The sequence below is a fragment of the Malurus melanocephalus genome, unplaced genomic scaffold, assembly GCF_030028575.1.
Source record: "Malurus melanocephalus ecotype Western Australia unplaced genomic scaffold, MMel_1.1 scaffold_448, whole genome shotgun sequence".
NCBI classification, from domain to species: domain Eukaryota; kingdom Metazoa; phylum Chordata; class Aves; order Passeriformes; family Maluridae; genus Malurus; species Malurus melanocephalus.
The window spans coordinates 243,078-264,156 of NW_026623680.1; the positions used below are offsets into that span (position 1 = coordinate 243,078).

The 21,079-nt window shown below is 39.1% G+C and overlaps 1 protein-coding gene across 2 annotated transcripts in view; it reads right to left on the bottom strand.

Annotated features, from left to right (window-relative positions):
- Nucleotides 1-4,890: 4,890 nt before the first annotated feature.
- The window catches only part of SYTL5 (synaptotagmin like 5), a 45,725-nt gene continuing 29,536 nt past the window's right edge, over nt 4,891-21,079 (bottom strand). Inside the window, exons 12-20 of one of the 2 annotated variants that reach the window (XM_057380348.1) lie at nt 20,627-20,719; nt 16,788-16,853; nt 15,641-15,819; nt 14,719-14,821; nt 12,449-12,610; nt 10,502-10,610; nt 8,798-8,933; nt 7,737-7,945; nt 4,891-7,127 (exon numbers count right to left, since the gene is read on the bottom strand). In XM_057380348.1, coding sequence (XP_057236331.1) covers nt 6,985-7,127; nt 7,737-7,945; nt 8,798-8,933; nt 10,502-10,610; nt 12,449-12,610; nt 14,719-14,821; nt 15,641-15,819; nt 16,788-16,853; nt 20,627-20,719 — 1,200 coding nt within the window. In that variant the 3' untranslated portion in view covers nt 4,891-6,984. The remainder of the gene's footprint in view (nt 7,128-7,736; nt 7,946-8,797; nt 8,934-10,501; nt 10,611-12,448; nt 12,611-14,718; nt 14,822-15,640; nt 15,820-16,787; nt 16,854-20,626; nt 20,720-21,079) is intronic. The other variant, XM_057380347.1, reaches the window with a different exon arrangement.

Here is a 21,079-nt window from a genome sequence, read left to right on the forward strand (position 1 = left end):
ATAATTAATGAAAATGCAGAGGCTAAAGAGTAACCTGGAGTATATTTAAATACTCCCATGATCACAACCCACTTTTTAAATTGAGGTGAGGGAATAATGGAGCTCAGGCTGTGCCATCTCAGCGCTTGATTGCTTCCAGCCACTCACCAGTCTCTGTTCCTGCTGTACATCCATGGGAAGGGAAAAGGGAGTGGGTGCTTCACATCTCAAGGAGGTGGCACGGCTCCTCTGGGACATGGAGCTGCTTCTGCCCATTTCTCCCCATTTGTGGCTGGAAGGTGAAGCAGCTTGGTGAAGGGAAGAGTGGGAAACCATCTACAGGGAAGGCAGAGAGCAGCAARGCTGGGCCAGAGGAGCCTGTGAGGACACGGGCAGCTGAGGAGAGGACATGGGCAGCTGAGGAGAGCACACGAATTTCTCTGGACTCCTTCCAGCAGTGATCCAGCTGCTGCATCTCTGTGAGACACACAGGGAACAGATGGGAATGCCAGTGTCCATGCAGAATGGGATAGTGCATATCTAGTTACCAACACATCTTCCATTGCCACCCCCACGGCCAGAGAGGAACCAAGACCTGAATGTCAGTAATTAGGATGGGCCATATTTCAAATTTACAAGGAGAATCAGCCCTCTATGACCTCAAAGAGGATGGAAGGAGAGACTGCAGTTCAGCTGTACAGGACTTACAGAGGTGTCTTCCAGACCCTTAAGCAAGTCTTTAAGTACAGTCCCAAGCAAAAGTACAGAGAAATGGCAGGAGGGCTCTTCCCWACCTGCAGCTGCCTTCCAGTTTTTGGGTGTCTGACCTGCCCATAAAGGCCAGAAGCAGCACRGGGACCAGCTGGACAAGAGTGGTGTGAGGGCAAAAGAGCCTGTGCCCAAACCACACCAAGAGACCACTGCACCATTCTGAACTGGTCTCCCCTTCACCTGGGCACAGGAGCTGAGCCAAGATTTCAAACTGCTCCAAAGTGAGCACAGGCAGCACAAGCCCAGAGCCCAGGAGCATGGTTTGGCTCCTTTCTCTGATACTGGGGGAGGCACAGCAAGATGCAAAAGCCCAGGGAACTGGAGAACCATGACAACATGCAAGAGACTCCTGGGCTCTGACGTAAGTTGGGGTGAATATGACTCACCTGAAAGTATGAACTGAGTGATCAAATGCGTGCTGATTTTCCTTAGAAGAAATCAGGACCAGCAATTACAGACAATAAGCATTTTGAACATACCTGGATTCAGGTGGGCAGGACCTTGARCCAGGCAGGAGATTCAGAGATGGAAGGGAGGACCTGGTGAACAGGCAGGGTTAATGTACACGTAAAATAATTTTATAGCAAGGAGGAAGAGAACGCTTTACTTCCCTTTTCCTTAGAATTGCATATTAAAACAAAATCATATTTAATGCTTATGAAATCAAAAATAGCCTAATTTCTAGACTTTTAAGTGTTTTAAAGAYTTTAAGAGAAAAAAAGGAGAGACAGAAACACCATGAGTTGAGTCCCATCTCTGCAGACATGACAGGCCTCTTGCATTAGTCATCACATGTAAATGATGTCTTTACCTGAGATAATATGGGATATTCCTGGGAGATACAGTTTGCTGTAATTCATTTTAGGAGAGACAAAAAGACACAACAATGTTTCAGTATTTTAATTTAAAAGATGTAACAGAAATCTTGACAACAGCTGCAAATGTCTTACCAGTCACCTTTGTCCACAAAACGATGTACAATGCACAGTACAAAAATGTTCTCAGCAGAAAACGTTGCTTTATCTAAATTTGGGCAGAACTTAACTGCAATGCCATTTACTGCTATGTTCATGTCCAGCAGAATAATTAAACAAAYTGCTAGCAACAGATTTCAAGCAGAACAAAGGCAGCAAGAGGGACATGTGACATTCTCTAATTGCTGCAACAAATTWCTATGCTTGGCTTTAGGCAAACCTCAGCAATCAGAACTATCCTCAAAAATATACACAGAGCTGTCATGAACAGTAGCACACAGCCATATATATATTACTGCCACGAAGAAGAATAGTTGAAAGAAATAATCTAAATAAAAGGTCAAGATGCAGCAAGGGTGAATTTCAAAAGCAACCTAAAAAAACACCTAAAAAGCAAGCTAGATTTCAGTTTCCAGTGTTGATATACACAGTATAAGTAACACTGTATTATTACCACTTATTAAACAGCACTTGCAAACATGAAATCAGCAGGTAGGAAATTCATGGGACACAGTGCTAAGGTTCTGCTAGCATGCTTCTCAGCATCTCCTGCTGAGCTRTGGTAAAGGGCATCACTGCAGATAAAAGTCTGCATCCTTTTCTGGAATTCACCACCATTTCTCTAGTGTTAACATTTCTGGGAGTAAAAAATAATATTTAAAAAAAAAAAGGTTTATAAAGTGCATGGGCCAGCTTGTTTCTGTCATTGTGATAAAGTGCTGAAAACCAATACTGTGTGTTAGCAAAGGCAAATTTCAGCCTTAACCTCATACAGAAGAAAGTGAGTGGGGCTCTCCCTTCACTCCTGCATGCTGCCTCCTTCCAGATATTGGRGATCAGTGTTCAGGGAGAACCTTCTGGTCAGGGCTGCTGAACCCAAGGGAGGGGTGAAGGGGAGAGAGACCCTTGCAAAGATTCAGGTACAACTCCTGGTATCTTGTGTGAGCCCACAAACCAGACATCTGTGGAAACGGGGCTCTCGTCTCTTTTCCAAAGGTGTCACAGATCCAGGCAGCCTTTCTCTTCGTTGGTGCTAGAGCAAACTGCAAACTTTACCTGTCTGAAGCTGGGCAATGTGSAGACCCACCAAGAAGTCAAAATTATGCCAGACTAAATGCAATACTTGTTACTTCTGTTACTTCTTATCAATAAGGAGATAAGGATAAATAAATACCCTCCTGTCACTTCTCCTTGTCAGTTAGGAACAGTGGATGCTCAAAGGCTGCTCTGCTGTTAGAGTTGAGTTCATATTTGCAGAGTACAACTTAGAATAATTGCATTTAGCAGGGCGTAACCAGTCAGGAAGAGAAAAATCAAAAACTAAGAAATAAAAATGCTTCATTCATACTAGCTCACCATAATCTGTATTGGAAGAGGCACCTAAGAAAAAGTTTCCAGTCTAATGCACCATGATCAAAACATGCTCACCATTCCAGTGATTTGTCTCTTAAAYCATTCCAGCTGGGAATGAAAGATGAAAGCCTGGAGTCTGAAAGGTATCCAAGGAAGGCTGGAGCACTTGGATTAGCACAGGAAGATGGCAACAGCAGCCCTCAGTCGTGCAGCTTTCCTCTCTCCTCACTCAAATGTAATGTGGGAGAGGAGATGGGGAGGTCATTTCAAACCTGTTTCACTCTGCTTGTGGTATCTCAGCATGCAAGCAGGTTTAGAAGCCTAAAGTCCCCACACAGCTGATAAAATCACCAGAGAAGAGCTGGATGGCAAAATCTGATGGCAGGGYTTGTAATCAGCTCTTTTTGATAGATACTGGCACTGTCAATGTATTTACTGGCCCCACTTCACCTTTTACAGCAAAAGTTGCACTTTTGTTCTTCTTTAATGGGTTGAACCTTCAAAATTTACTCACCAGCCTTGCTAGAAAAAAATATGTATCAGAATAAAATGTTTTTTGGAACACATTTTTGAAAACAGATTTCTCCTCCACTGATGAAGCTTCAATTGTTCAGGTCTGTGCAGAAAAAGATTTCAGAAACATCAGCTTTGCTGTGTTTATATAGTCAGGCCAGGAGTTTATGAATCAATGTTAAAATTGTGTCTATTTCCTCTTAAAAAATAGTTTTGAATAAACCATTCATACACCTTCAATACCATAAACACAGATAGAAAAGGAAGGCTTTGGTCTAATTCCTGGCTTTCTGTCTTTTTGTTCAGCTTGGTAACACACAGTACATGATGACGCACAATTATGGGCAATTAATTCAAATATCCGGGAAACAAGAAATCACATCTGCAGTTAATCATCTTGTGCTTTTTCCAAACCATAAACCATCTTTACAGAARAAGAGAACAAAGAGATGAGAGACATAATTAAATGTGACATTTTCCATAAATCAGATGATTCCTACGGATGAGCTGATAACATCACAGAACAGCAAAACTTTCCAAATTGCTCCAGTGTTTATCTGATGCTCATCATCTCTCCGAGGCTCTGGTGGCTGTGACACCTCTTCTGTTGACACCATGCTGCAGAAATGTCCCTGCCAACCCAGGAGGTGATTTCACTCTTCTACTCCAAACCCCACCAATGACAAAGATCACCACCTTGGCCAGAATAACTTCCCAGGTAAAACTGTTCCTTTCCTGTACCAAGCTGCAGCCTGTTCATAGCCCTGGAATTTCAGGTGTGGGCTCAGAGCAACATTTTGGCCCTTTGGGAGGAAAAGGCAGAACTTAAAGCTCRTGTATGCGCTGGGTGACACTTCCCAGATGAGACCATTCATCACAAATTCTGCCTTAGGACCAAAATGGGCAGAAGTTGAAGCAGTAAAATGCGAATATTTTTTTGTTCCAAAGCAAGATGTGATTTAGCTAAAATATTCATGCTTAGAAGGTTAGGAAGTACCATTCAAAAATCAGGCAAACTCTTGTGGCTCCATGCAAAAGCAAATTAATTTGGTTTTTTTTTTTTTTTTCAGTTTGGCAAATGAAAAAATGCCCATTCCAAGGTCTGACTTGGAGGAGTTTTCGTGTGATCATTTTTGCCATTTTCACCATCAAAATGAATCAAAAGCAAACCATTCAACAGATCAATGTTCCTCTACAGCTCRAACTGGAATTCTACCTTTAAGAACCATTTTCTTTAGATTCAACTAGTTTTATCTGTWTGAAACAACTTCTAGCAAAATAAAAAAAAAAGTCAAGTTTGTGCCTACATGTCAATGTAATGTTATTATTCCCAAAATAAATTCAAGTTTGTCGTGCAAACAACCAAGACAGCTCAAAACAATTTTGTTCAAAGAGAGGTAGTTTAGGTGCCAAAGGTTAGGTTTGGTTTCACTATGGAAGATACAGATAAAAAAAAATCTAATACTTAAAGACAGATTATTGTGGTAAGAACAAGGTCATAAAGTATTATGTGCTTGATATTTGTGCTCTAATTTATCAGCTCACAGCATCTGCGGCACAGAATTGTAGAATGACAGAATCGCTTAGGTTGGAAAAATTAAAAGTCAGCTAAAACCAGRCTTCTCTCACAACCCAATTTGAGCTGAACTTCAGAAGAAAATGAAGAAAAGATAAAGATGGAAAATTAAGTCAGTTTTCTTGAGTAACCATTGACTTTTGGCTCCCAATCTGAGATTCTGTAGGAGAATTTTCATTTTCAAAGATGACTTGATTGTTTCTGAAAATGGTGAGTCTCCAACTGGGCAAGCAGTACCTGCAATGACTTTTAAACCTCTGAATTTTGAAATAATTTATGCATAATGAAACAAATAATTTTATTAAAACTTCTGTTCTTAACACAAATAAATACTTATTTTAATCCAATAATGTTAGGATTTTAGAAGACTGGTTGTAAACTTCCCTGCAGTTTCCAGCCACTCCAACAAAAAACAGCATAAAATATATTAAAAATAAAAGTATTTACATGACATTTTAAGGTTTTGGATTCAGCTCTAAAATCCATGTACTTAATTGTACACTAGGACAGCTGCAGATGTCAAAATCTCCAGCTGTAGTTGCTTACCTATCAGTTCATATTATTTTGTTCAATCTAGGTTTCTTACAATAAACTTTGGGGAGAAATAATGAAAATGCAGGAATGGCTATAGAATAATTTACCAGTGCAAATAGAAAGCTGTGTTCTAATTGTGGAAAATTCAGAAGAAATGCTGTTYACTCAGTTTCCTGATCTTCTTTTGTCTTAATACCTTGAGGAATCACAAAGCTACTGTTGAACAATTGTCACAGTTAATAAGTTAATGATTGAATTGGCCAAGACCTAGTCATCATTAAATCCACTGGTAACTCACAGAGGGATGTTCAGGAGAAAAGACCTACTCAGTTTAATAATTAATGTACACAGGCCTGAATGGGACCCCAGCCCATTCAGTAAAATTTTACAGTTATGCTGTAAATTTAAACAATTGTAAACTTGTAAACAATTTTGGCATGTGTTTTAATCCTGTTCTGCTCTACACAATCTGTTGAATCAAGTCTCAGCTAACTCTGTCCAAACCTGGTCTGTGTCTATCTCAGTGACACATCAGATGGGGACTGGCACGTGAACACATTCCCTCTGTTCACTGACCTCAGAAGGTCTTGGCTGGAGCTGTCAACTGAATGAAAAACACAACAGCATCACGTAGTTCTGGAAACTGTTTGAGGATTTGTTATGATTTATTTTCACTGGAGGCTTTTTGATGACATTGAACCAAGTGTTGGCCTTGCTTGGCTGGGTGCCTGGTCCTGAGCTTGTCGTGCTTCTCCACTCACAGCCTGACGAGCAAACAGAATAAAGAAATGCTGTTTGTTCTCATTCACAACATTATGGCTTCTTAACTTACAAACACCCAAGCACAGACTGACTSACTCTGAGTCTGCTTGTRYCGTGCCACTGCTGCCTTCTCAGCCWTCTCTGAGCCAGAAGGAGATTGATAAACCTGGCATTACTCACTAAATGACCAACCAGAGAATGGCTCACTCTGAGCAGAATGTTCATCAGCTACACACCAGCCTCCAGAAGGGACAGAGAAAGACACTCTGATMTCTGTACAAGGTCCAGTTCTCAGTGGCCTCAGGAGAGACAATTCACACAAGAAGCCTGGGTAAAAAACAAGTGCATGAAAGTGCAAAATGCATTAAAATCTCACTCAGAGCCTTAACATCCAAGGCAAAGAGTACAACCCTTCTCAAGTTCAAATGGACAAAGTGACAAGAGCCTGGACACCACTGAAGCCAGGAGTTCCTGTGGCATCCCCCAGCAGTTAAAATATTTCAGAGTCTGTGTTTTCCTCTTTCAGAGTCTGCGTTTTCCCATGCTGGATCTGAGCATTAACACCCCTTCCACCGCAGCTCCCGGACTGTCAATCATCTTCTGCCAGAGGTGCTGCTCCTCCCCGTGTGAGTCCATCCAGTCCACCTCCTTGCCATTGCTCACACCTGACAATTGTAAAAACAGGAAGGAATTGTAAAAACATGAAGGAGTTGCCATCTTAGGAAGCAGTTAGATAACATTACTGCTCMTTTACTACAACAGTGTCCAAGAGAAATGACAAGCATTTTACACTTCCATTCAGGAAGCACCTCTTTRTCATTAAACTCCTCTGTAGCACAGGGGCAGAGGTTCATGAACAGCCCCCACTCTGCACCACAAATAACTTTTTCCCAACACAGGAGGAGCATATTCACACCTCTTCCAGGTCATCATCAGCAGAAAGGCTGCTGCTGGACAGAAGCAGTCAATTCCTTCTCACTGGGACGCCAAAGAATGCTTCCCAAGGTATTCACAGATCTTTTGGATTGTGCAGAAGTACCAATRAGCACACAATTTGTGTGCCTCACTCAGTGGAGGAAGAACTAAATCATCTACAGATAATCTATATGTTGCCTGTTCTCCATTTTCAAATTCTACTTCTCATAAATTTTCATATTATTTTCATTCTCATATATTTTCAAAAACATTTCTGTTCTTCCTGCACGTGAATCACGTGGAGTAAGGAAAGAGGAAAGCAGAATAAGACAAGCAACATAATTCAGGAGGGACCTTACCATTTCCAGTGCTCAAACGGACCCCTCCCAAAAAAATATTACTGGAAAGCGACTCCTTGTCCCACACAGTCAGTTCCAGGCAGGAATTCCTTATATCCCTTGAATTCAAGCCACTGAAAGCAAAGGTGTGATTCCACTGGGGGTTCACGCTCTTTTTTACAATGGGAGTTTTGTGTTTTGTGGCTTTGCTGTCATCTGGGAGCAGGTATCTGGGAGATAAAGAAAAGGAAAATTAATATATATYCACATAATATTCACAATGAATTAAAATCATGTAGAGGCTCAAATGGGATCGGGATCCCACCTTCCCACTGCTGTTAAGTTAAGCACATGCCTGAAGTGTTTATTTTGCATTTGTGCTCCATTTGGTCTTTTAGTTACATTGTCATTTACCATAGGCAGAAATTGAAATTAGTCTCCTTGTCCCAAGTCTCAACCACAAAATTTTTATTTCAGTGAGGCTAAATACAGACAGAATCATAAAAATACTGGCTACAAGGGACTTCTGCAGTCATCTTGTCCAGTGTTCCTCTCAAAGCAGAAGAGATAATCCAGAAAGAAATCAAAATTACTTTTTCTGCTTGAAATATATGAGCTGAGTGATAGTTTTAAGCACAGCAGAAGATCAAGATAAATTCTGACTTCTACCAGGGAATTAAAGACAGGGTGTTTCCTGTGGTCCCAATTTGTAACATCAATCAAGCCATTACTATAAATTTGAACATATCTAGAAATCAGCAAGTCTGAAAACTATCATTCATAGCAAAAACTGGCCAAGAAAAATGTTTTAAGATATCTATTTCTCGCTAAATGTAACATTTATAATATGTAATGAGAAATCCATTATGATGAGACGTGCAGGACTATGTTAATTTTGTTCAAACACAAGCATTCTGTATAGCTTGAATTTTGAGTGGCCAACACAAAACACACATATATTGTCATGCTGTGCAATTTTTTTGTGTACCCACATGCTTTATAGGCATGTAAGTGACACAGATCTTAAATTAGATCCAGCGTGGTCATTAAAAAAAGAGAGAGGGAAAAAAAAACCCACTAACCCTTTCACAAAAGTGTCAGATGTGCCTCCTGATTTCACTGCTGTTAAATTCTTTGCTTCTTTGATGAGGACTTCTAAAATGCCTCCAGATGGCAGGTGAGCATCTCCTTTTTTTCCTTTTTKGAAGCTCTTCTTTCCTATGCATAGAACAGAGTTGCAACACCACAATCAGAAATTATTTATACACTTGTAAGACTGTTTTGGAAATGTAAATTATCTTAGCTCGATTTTAAAAAGTAATTTATTGCAATGGGATTAAAGCATTCCTTATTAAGGCAGGGGCAGAAAAGTAACTCCATATTTGATAAAGAACTTGACCAAGGACACAATGTGCCCTATGTGAAGTCCTATCCCAATATAAGTATTTGTGGATTTCTGTGCTGAACACAAAGCATTGCATGGCCAGTAAATCCTGCCTCTTTTCAGCATCCACTTCCAGTGCTGATGTTAAGGCAGCTCTGGACCACAAAGGAAGCTATGAAACCTCTGTCCAAAAGCATAAAGTCCAGAAATAAACCACATTTATCCTGTATGTGAGGCTGCACTGCTCCTCAGAGACCATGACAGGGCTGTTGTCCCTGACACGYTGCTGCTTCCAAACAGCAGCACAGGGGCATACAGCTGCTGCAGCAAGTTCTAAGCAGCTTTTATCAGCAGAGATTGTACATGCTGATTCAGGGTGAAAACATCAAGGAAAAAAAAAAATCAGCAATGATGTTAAAATTYACTAATTTAAGAAAACGCAGACAGCGTGTCTGGACTGAGCTGATAACAATTAGCTTTTAAGAGAGCAAACCTTGAGAAAACCTTACTGCTAGCAGAAGGAATATCATCTGTCATAAAAAAAAAAAAAAAGAAAGGGAAAGAAATAAATCTAATCTAACAAATGCAAATTCTTTCAAGCAATGCTGTCTCTCAGACAGTGATACACCTGCATTTGGTATATTCATGTACTCTCAGGTGCTGCCCAGTGATTGCTCTCATTTCAAAGGATTTCTGTTCCTCATGCTGCTACAATGCAAAGGGATAACAACTCTTTTTCCCTGTTCACTGCTGATGAAAGTAATGGCTCACCATAAAGAATTCAAATAACTTTTTACAGGACTAAATTGCAGCAATAATACAGCAAGACTGAGCAGAGGACAAGCAGTGCGGAAAAAAGGGTGAAAATGAGGAGGCAGCTTATGGTGAATTAAGCATGAAGAACTAAGTGAAATCTATTACTTGATCAGCTAAACACTGTAACTAGCTGAACAAAGAACTCACAGTCTACAATGCAGACAATTTATTCTTCTGTTGCTGCCCTTGAGCATGTTAATTAAAAAAAAAAATCCAGACATTAAGTAAGCAGAGCCATGCATCAACCTTTGACTGCATATTCCTTTTCCTTTCTCTCTCCTKAAGTTCAATGTAGGAGAAAAGGATGGAGCAAAAGAAACACACTCATGGTTCAGAATTTCCACAGATAAACACAACTGCCAAAGTGAGGTTRGATAAGACCTTGAGCAAYCTGATCTAGTGGCAGGAAGAGTTGGGACTGGATGATCTTTAAGGTCCATTCCAACCCTTTAACATTATGTGATTCTCTGAACAATCATATTTAAGAATTATTTCAACCTTTACCAGTACCATTACTTCAGCCTAGGTGAGGGTTTTTGGTACTCAGGGGGATGTTATCACACGCTGCCATCAATTTTTGTTTTACCTTGAAACTGCCCCAGAGGAAGCATTAGGTTTCTGTCTGGGGGAATATAACGTAAAACCACCGTCAGTTCTCCTTTGTACTGAAGCCCAAAATCTGTCACAACCTCCACCTGAGGAGAAAACAAACATACAAACAAACAAACAAAACAGAAATCCAGCCAAGGTTAGTCAATCACCTTCTCCTTTTGAATTTAATTCTACTGAAATATATCAGTAGATCAATACAGCATTTGAAACACTTGTTAAATACGCCAAGATGTACCAGCCCACTTCCAGATAATTAGATATTACAAATTGAAGGCAATCACATTTTAGAAAACTTTCTGAGCTGGGGAATGCAAGCTGTCAGAAAAATAAACCCATGTGGCATTAGACACTGTTCAGTGAACACACGGAGGAGAGAGTTATCCAGCATGAGTAAATGAACTAACAGCAAAAAAAAAACCCTTAAACTTATTTCTGAGTGTATAATCTGTAGCTGATTTAAGCTGATAGTCAGCCCTTATTTCAACCAGTTGGGATTTAAAATCTAATTAGTTTCATGTATTTTAGAGGAGTCAGTCCTGAGTCACTCTTTGTAATAGATGTGTGGGGAAAGAAGGTGAGGGAGAGCAGAGTGCAGTTTTGAAACAGAAAACTTTCTTACAAACAGTTATTCCCAGTGTCCTTTTCTACACAGCTACTACTTCTRTATTTCTACATCTTTCCCTTTTAAAAATTTTTTAATCTTACCCGGAAGAATGCAATTGGTACTCTTCAGACTATCCTTGTTAAAATAATAATGATATTTTTTTAACAGTTCAACTGGCAGTGTGCTGAACTTGACTCACATTGTAAGGAATTGGAAACTACATTTTAAAAACATTGGATGTAACATGGAGAGATCTAACTTGGAGAGATGGAGGTGGGACTATCCAGATGGTTGGGGACTCAATGATCTTTAAGGTCCCCTTCCAACCCAAACCATTCTGTGATTYTGTTATATGATTTTGGTACATGTTTCTGTGCTTTAAAAATCCTTTTAATGGGTTTGGAAATAATCAGAAAACACCTTCCAGCTGGACTGGCTGAAATGCTTAGAGCCTCATTACTTATTTTCCTGAACAGAAGAGATTAATGAATTCTTTAGTTATTTTCCCCCTGTTAGGWTGAAAAGAAATTTCCTAGAAATTAATTATACAGCAATCAAATCCATCTCCCACCAGATAGAAAGGCAAAAAACAAACATGCTCTCCTGAAATCCCAAATATAATACAGTGTCCTTAAATTTAGTGAACACAGAAAAAACAAGTCACATCTAGTCTCGACCACATTTGSTGCATTCCTTAATTTTTTCACAACTAGAAAAATATACTTTCTTAAATGGCAATTTAAAGCCCTGGGGATTATGGCTGCTGCAGGAGCAAGCAAGGCAGAAGCCTTTAATCCTCTATTTACAAYGCTCTTTGAATCTCTTCCAAAAATAAACACCTTTCCCAAAGCAGGGGTGCCCTGGGCACAGAAGTCACCCCATCCTTCACTAAGAACACTGCACCCCCAGTTTCACAGACCAATTAATTTGGTCTGAAATTAATTTGGTGACTGAGAAGCCTTATCTTGTATCTTTCTAGTTAAGGTAGACAAGAAATTAAGAAGTGATTTTGTCACATCTGAAAGGTATAAAACACGAACTGAAAAAAAAAGCTTGTTTCTTTAATAACCTTTTAAGGATTGGGTAGGGGAAATGGTAGGAGAGKTCTTTGTTTCATGTGTTATTTGGAAAAATTAATGTATTTACTAGGTAATTTTTCTAYTGGAGTTTACTACAGGAGGAACTTATGGTTTATTTAAAAGCTGTTTTTGTTATTGTTTTTAAGTAGCCAATCAGTAGTGAAATTTTCATGAAGATTTTAAAACAAGTAAGCTTTTACTGAATTAAGAAGGAAGTTGAGTCCTGGAAAGCCCTTACCTTGGGCTGGAGCACAAACCACTCATCGCCCTGATTTTCAAAGTTCCAGGAGTCGAATGGAATTTCCACTTCCCCAAGGAAGCTGTTACGTCCAAACCTGTCATAGTGCCAGACAGAAAGCTGCAGGGTCCTGGTTTCCAGCTGGGACTGACTGATGACATACTACCAACAGAAAGGGAGAAAAAGAAACTCTCAGATTAAGCAGAAATAATATTTTCCACTAAGCCTTTCACAGCTCTAGCTCAGTTTCACAAAGCCCACAGCAGCTAACAAATGGAGCATGAAAGAGAGATTTGTTTTCCTTGCAAACAAGAGTGATCTAGCCAGGAAGCTCAATGTTGATGTGAGATTTTTCTTTRCTGTATGCATCCAATGATAATTTATGTTATTATTACTATTGTGGCTTTTTCCTCTCCTGTATTATTTTCAGGGTATTTATGACTATAAGGTAAATTATTACTTTTAAAATTATCATCCTATTAATTCCTTGTAAGTTTATGTAAAAGAAGTAGATCAGCATCAAGGCTGATAAATAGAAGAAACCCCACTGGTTCTTTCAGCCCTAAAGAGAATCTGCTGAACACTGCTTTCCAGAAAGCATCCTCTCATTTCCAGTTTTGGCTTTGAACCTTACAAAAATTGTTCTGAAAACACACACAACAGCATCTACAAAGCATACAATGAACCTATCAGTAACCATTGTTGGGTTTAAAATCTCTWAAAAAACTCATCTATAGCTATTAATATACCAAAGCTATTAAAAAACTAGCATTGTAGTCTAGCAAATACAGAAAATTATAAACATCTGGAATTCTAGCTCTGCAGACTCTACTTTTAGCAAAAAGTCCATTATTTCCCTGGCATTCTCCCCTCTCCTAGCATTAGCTGAAGAGACCCAGATGTCTTATTTTTGCAGCAGGAACAATATCTGGATGTGGACAAATACTCTCCAAAAGCTGAAACAGTTGGCTAATTATGTACAGATATATCTACAATGCTTACTCCTAGATCCCAACTATTCCACTGTGAGAAACATCATAGTCAGCAGCAATGGAGTAAAAGACAAAGAAGGAAGATACAGAACACATTTAATTACTTTTCTTTTTTTTAAACAGGATTTGCAGTTGAGATGAACAACTCTTCCTTACCCACCCACTGTTCAAGTAAGCCCCTTTTGTTACAATCCGTAGTTTTGAGGAATTCCTACCAAAAAAGTTTAGTGCTATATTACTTGATAATAAAAGTCTTATTTTTTTCCCAGTTCAGGCAAGCCTTAACTTTACTCTATACCATTTAAAAATGGGGCTATAAAAAGACTCTCCCTTGGCAAGCAGTCTGGCCAGACTGAGTGTGTGCGCCTGCAAAATGGTTTTGTAGCCAGGCTAAGCCAAGTACACTGGCAAGGGAACATCTATTTGCCTCTATTATAGGAAACTTATTAAAAAAACAAAAAAAAAAACCCTGAAATTGAAAAAAAACAAAAAATCAGGAGAAACTAAAAAATGTTTCTGGCCTCATGACAGCCTGCTAGATAACTCCCTTCAATTGACTGGRAAGGGAATCACCAGGAACATTGAGGTCAAGATGCCAGGCAATAAAGGGGCAGCAAAAACTCCACCATTCCCCCCTGCACCACAGAGCCAGGGAGGTGAATCAGCAGCAGAGAGGAGCTCAAAAGAGTTCAGCCTCTGTCRTAAGGGTGGGTAAAGGGCGAGGAAGAAGAGTCTGGGTGCTGTGTCCTCAAGCGCATCAAGTCCATTGCAACAGAAAATTTAATTCACCACAGCTTTTTGAGAMGACAAATGGTGAAGCAGTTGTTGGCATTTTCTTATCAAAGTTAGTTCTGCTTTAGAAATAAGTTAAAGCTTCAAGAAGGATTCAAATCTTAATGAAAAATGTTGCTTTCTCTTCAAAAATCCRTTAGATGGGAAGTTTTAATCTAACTTTACTTCAGCATCAGGTGTATAAAACSTCTAAGGTGCTTTTAACAACTCTAAGCTCAAACTGGATGGAAACATCAACAGTTTTGAAAGAAATCTATGGCAATTAATAGAATTTTTAACTGTAAGGGGAGAACCAAACAAAACCACTTCCTTAATGCTGAAAGCCAGAAATTGCAACTCATGGGTTTGGTAGATGCTTTTGCTTAAACACCTTCCCTTTTGAGGCATCTCTCCCAAATTCTAATCCCTGTGCTGGAGCACATATAGAAAATACCTGTGAGCACAAGAGAAACATTCATCACAGCATGAGAGAGGGACTGTTCTCACCTTCAGAGTCTCATTAAATTCTGGGTTGGTGCTGTTACTTTTAATTTTGGTCTTGCGCTTACTTTGGCGGGACTTGTCAGGCAGAAGGTAGGCTTTGACATATCTGCAGAGCAAAGAGAAAAATATTAGCAAGGAATGGAAAATGACCAGCTTGAACAAAGAATGGACATTGCTGCATCAGCAACACTTATGGAGAAATTAATTTTTGCAGTATAAACAGTGTAAAAATCTTGCAGAGAATATGCAAAACATGGAAAAGCATGACCTTTACCTGCAAACATAGCAGTGCTAGATAAGATCAGAATAACAAATAACAGAGCTAAATTAATTTATTTATCCTCAGAATTGCAGCAAGATTTCATAGCAATTTCTCTTTTGCAACATATGATTACTGACTATGTATGACAAAATATACACTAAAAGTACAAGAGAATTGAAAAGTTCATAATTTATGATTAGAGACACTCATTGTTACTTTCTGATGAGAGAATTTACGTATTGCACTGAAAACTATAATGAAATCATGGTACTTGCAAAGTGAATCTATGGGAGCATGAAAAACGTRATTTCCATTAATCCCTGCCTCCAAAGGACATCAGTCCTCTCATATTCTTTAGCCTTGATTAAAGRAGTACAAGAAATTCACTGCTGCCTCCCTATTCCTTCATTTTTTCCCCCCTTTGGCTCTCAAACAGGTTGATTATTTAAATAATCTTTTTGTTCCCCAGAACAATCACATGTTGCCCTAAGATGCACACAGAAAATGCCATTCCCACAGGGAATCCAAACCCAACCATCACCAAAATGCTGCTTGGAGCAGCATTTGTGAATTCCCATATCAAAGCCCTGGTTCCAGTCAGGGTGTGGCGTGGTGGGGACACCCCTGTCAGAGCTTAGGGACATTTTTTTTCTCTGTGCTTACGGATCAGTCCTGTGCTTCCTCTCGTCTGCAATGGCCAGGTTTCTGCAGCTCCTCACCAGGATGTTGAGGGCCCCTGTTTTGTAGACGTAGCTGATGTTGAGGAGGATTTCACCGCTGACCTTCACGTTGCCATAGTCACCAGTTTCACTGTACACACTCATCATGCTGTTAATGCTCGTCTGGAGGGGAGCAGAAAAATACCTTAGAGGCTGAAACTCATTACTCTTCTCCAAAATCTGCTTCCTTTTTTTTTTKTTTTTTTCTTTTTTTTTCTTTTTTTTCTTTTTTTTTTTCTTGCAGTATTGTCTCACTTGTTAGACCTTGCTATGGAAACAGATATATCATAGAAGAGCAATACCACGATTTGATGTAAAGGGAATAAGAACTGAAGTTAATAGTAGTTTAAATGTCAAGACTGATGTTTTTTCCATCTCAAACATATTTATAAACATGACTAAATCTAACTTACCACTTTTTAATTAATGTATGAACTGAGGAGCAGACAAGCTACATAAATTGTAAGCTCATGCAAGTTCTAAGCAGGAAAAAAAGAAAAAAATCACTTCTGTGGCTCGGCTGCTCACTTAATTTTTACTAAGTCTCACTGCTGACAGAGCCCTTAGGAAAACTTGTAAGGATGCTTCCCCTAAWGAACATGGTATAAAACCATATTTTATTTCAAGTGGTGCCTGTCTCTCATTAATAATTCTAAAAGAAGAAGCAAAATTCAACCTCCACCCAATTTCTGCGAATTCTGAAAAGTCAAAACATTTTAGCAATAATACCACGAAATTTTCCACTACAAACATAATACACGAACCTCAATCCCTTTTCCTTCACACTAAATAAATGCAGAGTACTGCTATGAGAATTCCCTCTCCCAAAAGTTTACAATTAGGAAAGARCTGGATATTTTTTAAAGAAAACTAGAGAAATAAGCACACTACCAGAACCAAAAGCATTCAAGAAATCTGGTGCACRTTTCCTTTTGAGTCATTGAACAAGATGCTCATAAAACATATATAACCATCTAAATTCTGACACATAGAAACYTTGCAAGACACACAGGTACAGCCCACAACAAAAAGGGAGAAAGGAGAGAGAAACCTTAAAAGTAAGCTAGACCAGAGGATTCAGGAGAACTCACAGTATCACCATCTGTTTCAGGCACATTTAAATATGTCCATTTTCTGTCAGAGCCTTCTGGGGAGTTCTTTAAGMAAGGCAGTGCAAAAGATCAAGAAAAAAAGAGCATTAGATTGCTGCAGTAAGAAAGAATGAATGCAGTGAGAAATCTTTAGGTATAYAGAAAGGTAAAGGATGTTTTTATTGCAAAGCCATAATGAGAAAAAGAGTAAAAKGTATTGCCAAATCAGAGAAATGCTGTGTTTTCCATACACTTCAAGTAATGAAGGGTGTGTGGTTCAAAGTAATTAGAAATGGGGTAACCTCTGTATCAAAACAACAAGTTATGTTTTAGAACAACAGCTCARCAGGTTTGGATTCATACTGGATTATATCTGGATTTGTTCTCATGCCCAYGCCCATGGCAATCCTCCTTGAAACCAGCCAAAAGCTAAGAATTCCTGTATCTGCAGCAGCAGTGCCTTTGTGAAAAAGGGCAGTTTCTCCATGGATTTCAAAAGAATGGGTGGCAATTGCGCTAAAATGTTGAAACATCACTTTTTGGGGAAAAAAATACAGTAAATGATTATTGGGGAATGCATTTTTCCTCYTCTGCCTGCTAAAGCAGGATCTCACCATCCGTGTCCTTCCTTGCTGCTGCAGGGAAGAGCAAAGTCCAGGGAAAGAGCCACACAGAAAGAATTTGTGACAAATCCCAATTCTCCAAGCACCCTGCCTAAGGGCCCTGCTGCACAGAGGGCTCAAGGGATAAACAGTTCTGTGTCAATGTGGTAAACAACAACAGACAGGAAAAAAGGTTATTTATATAAGCCATTATTACCCATAAATTTCATTTTATGCCCCATACAGTAACAATAAATAGCAAAAAAAAAAAGTTTTTAATGTATTTCTGATGGCTTTCTTTATCCTTAATTAAGAAAAAAAAGGACAGAAAGAAAGAAAAGTAATTATCCTTTTAATCTTTTTCATAATTGAAATTCCACTGACAGAACTGGTAAAATTACTGGAAAATTATCAACACACATGGACCAATGTGTCATATTTCCTTTAGCTCCTAACATGCCTTGAGCTAAACTCCAGCCTTTACCATGTATGCATTTCTACCTCTAGAATACATGAAAATATCCTTGGGCACTGTTAGGGAATTGAACCATTTTAGTAGCGCTGAAAAAATGCCTAAATGATCCCTTTAACAATTTGTATGCCCACTTCAGAAAAAAAACCCAAGGTTATACCAACACAAAGAAGTGGATGAGTTGTTTTCTACCCCAAAKGGTTCTCTCTTTAATCCAAATACTTTTTTCCTCAATCTTTATGTAAGCAGGCAGCAAGGGATAAATGATTGGGGGGAAAAAAAACCCTGACAGAAGGACTTAATCAAATATATGGTTCTTGACCCTGAATTTATGCAAACACAATTTCTGAATTGCTTACAAACCATAAAGAAAATCACAAAAATTTAGTAGAATTTTATATACTTCACTTTTTGTCCCGCTCCCAGACTCTGTTGTGTAGTATTTACACTGGACATTACACACTAAATGTAAAATCCTAAAGAAAYATACTCATATTCCTGTTTAGTAAGGAGCAAACAACCACATATGAAGGATGCAGTCTCATTTTTGTACCCCGCTAAGAATTATGTTTGTTTTGCATCATAACTTATCACTGCAGCAAAGCAYAGGAATATTTTAGTCTCACTGACATGGTGGGTCTTGACAACACCACATAAATATATGGAGGATGAAGGGAAAACTAAATTCACAATTTATGCAATGGCATTGGGAAAACACAAAATAAAAGATTAGCACTGAGATACGGCTTCTCTTCAATGTCACTTTCCACTTCCATTTTTGCTCTCTCATGTTGCAGATAGATCTCAAATATCTTTTACCCTTTGTGATATTTCTTTCTTTTCCTCAAATATTCATTGTAAGACTGGCCATACTTACTTTAAATTCTCAGATTCAAAAAAAAAAAAAGAAAGAAAATAAAAAACCATACAGATAGAGTCGACTGTTCATTAATAACATTATTTCAATGTGACTTAATAGTACACATTGACAGATAGTACATGATAAAAAAAAAATCATACAGTGCAAGAAGGCTCAAAGGCTTAARACAATCAAAGTGAAGGTGAAAATATGGTGGGGAAATGTTAGCAACACACTTCAGGGGAATAAAGAAATGAACYTGTAAAGCTGACCTGCTCTTGCAGGGAGAAGCAGCTGGCCATTCACAACTTTGCCATTAACACTGCATGCAGTGACATTAAAAATCATGTCATGGTGAATAAGGAGAGACAGGAGCATTGAGGTGTGAGATTATCTCAAACCTACAGCACTGGAAAAGTTGCACTTTGCTTAAGAGAAAGGTCAGAGGGAAATCTACAGCAAAGGACAAAACCCAGCACGTGGACAGAACGCTTCTTGAAGCACAGAGGGAAGGATCTCCGAATGCAGTTCCTTAATCAGTCACCTAACAGAGTAAGCTCTTAGGCCCCTGCAACCCTCCTATCARTATTCAGAGGAAATGAAAATTATTCTGTCTATAAAATCCGTGGGACCAGCAAGCAYTGGAGGCTGTGAGTCACAGTCAGCCTTGGTTAATGGATGCAATTATTCCAGTGTCAACAGGCTATAGACACTCTGGTCTGACTGGGTGTGAAAAGCTGCACTCCCTATTGTGTCTATTCTGGTGAACTACACAAATCAGTGGGGAAATGGTGTGGAACATGGCCACAATGCTCTGTGATGTTAATATTCTCAGCCCTTTCTCCTCCCCATGCAAGCCAAGCTTGGGTTCAGCCAACTCAATTTCATTGGGATCTCGAGCTTCAGTGGGGATTCCCTTGGCCTTGCTTGCATGGGGGTGCAATCTAGAGAGGACAGTTCTTTGGTTATTGTCATGGACCAAGTTTTCTCTTCTCTTCTAGTATTCAGACTCATCACCCTTCTTCATCTTCTTCTGCACTCACACTCTACCTAGAGTTTGTTACAGCTTTATGCTGTCCAGGGCCTTTCTCAAACACAAGCCATAAAGAAGGGTGGCCAGAGAGGACTGTCTGCAGATCTTATCAGTCACCCACAATCCCAAAAATGAGGTAGGCAGCAGATAGTAATAAACTAGACATATTAAAGGATACCTTTATAATCTATTTTCTTTCCCAGTGAGTAACAGACTGCATAACGAACAGCAGAAGGCTTCTCATACCAATTCTATTGCACCTCAAAAGCACCTGCTACCATCAGGTGCAGTTATGCTTTTATTTCACCAAAATCCCCAGGCATCTCCTTCCTCCCTGTAAAGGTAAATACTTTTTCYAGATATGGGGGGTTTAGCAATCATGTCATGAAGAATGGGACAAGCTGGGTTGGGGGATGGACAATGATTCCGTGGAAGTGGTATGTATGCAAACACACAGACAAGTGTTTGTGTCCCAAGAATCTAAAAAACCAGAAAGTGATTTGAGAGAGGAGATCCCACCCCAGCCTTGTTCTCATTGTTTCAATTTAATTAAGATCAAGAGCTCCTCTGCAAAGCCAAGCAGTGACACACTGCAAACATCTCCACATGGAAGCTTGGTAATAACCCCAGCATATGAGGAAATCTGCTAATGAGCATACAAAATAGTTTTCTCTTTCCAGGCCCTGCAGAGAAYAGTATTTTAGCTTTGAGCAGCATTAATAATACAATAGAAAATCTATCTGAATGTTAAAAGATGCTTTTCAGGAGTAGAATGGAAGATGAATGTGGTAAGTGATATGAAGTTTGATTACTTTTTGGAGGAAATATGATCTTTTGTGGAAGGAAATGCATGTTTTCTACTCAAGACCTTACTGTTGATAATCCACTTGTCATTTGTTCATGTTTGTTCGGGTAACGAGAGGCCACTATGCCATCAATGTCTTCTTCTGTTTCATCCAGATAACCCTAAATGACAAACAGGYATTTTAGTTGTCATGTTCTGCTCTGTATTTGTCAGCCTCTGTCACTGRGCTTTGTTTCACAAGTTTTCCACTTCAGGAAGATGGTGCTGGATGCACTCCAATTCTGTTCTGTAGAGGARTTTTGATTTACATTTTCCACCTCTTCACACAGACAAGGAGAGTAAGGGGAAGGGACTGCTACAGTTTCAGGATTCAATTGTTTAATAACTGAAAAACTTCACACATACACKTCATGTCTTATCAAGCCAATTGATGAGCATTAAAAAAATCAGATTTCTGTATTATTTTAGTAAWAAAAGGTGGGAAATCAGTAATTTCACAGCTTTATATAGGTGCTTGAGTT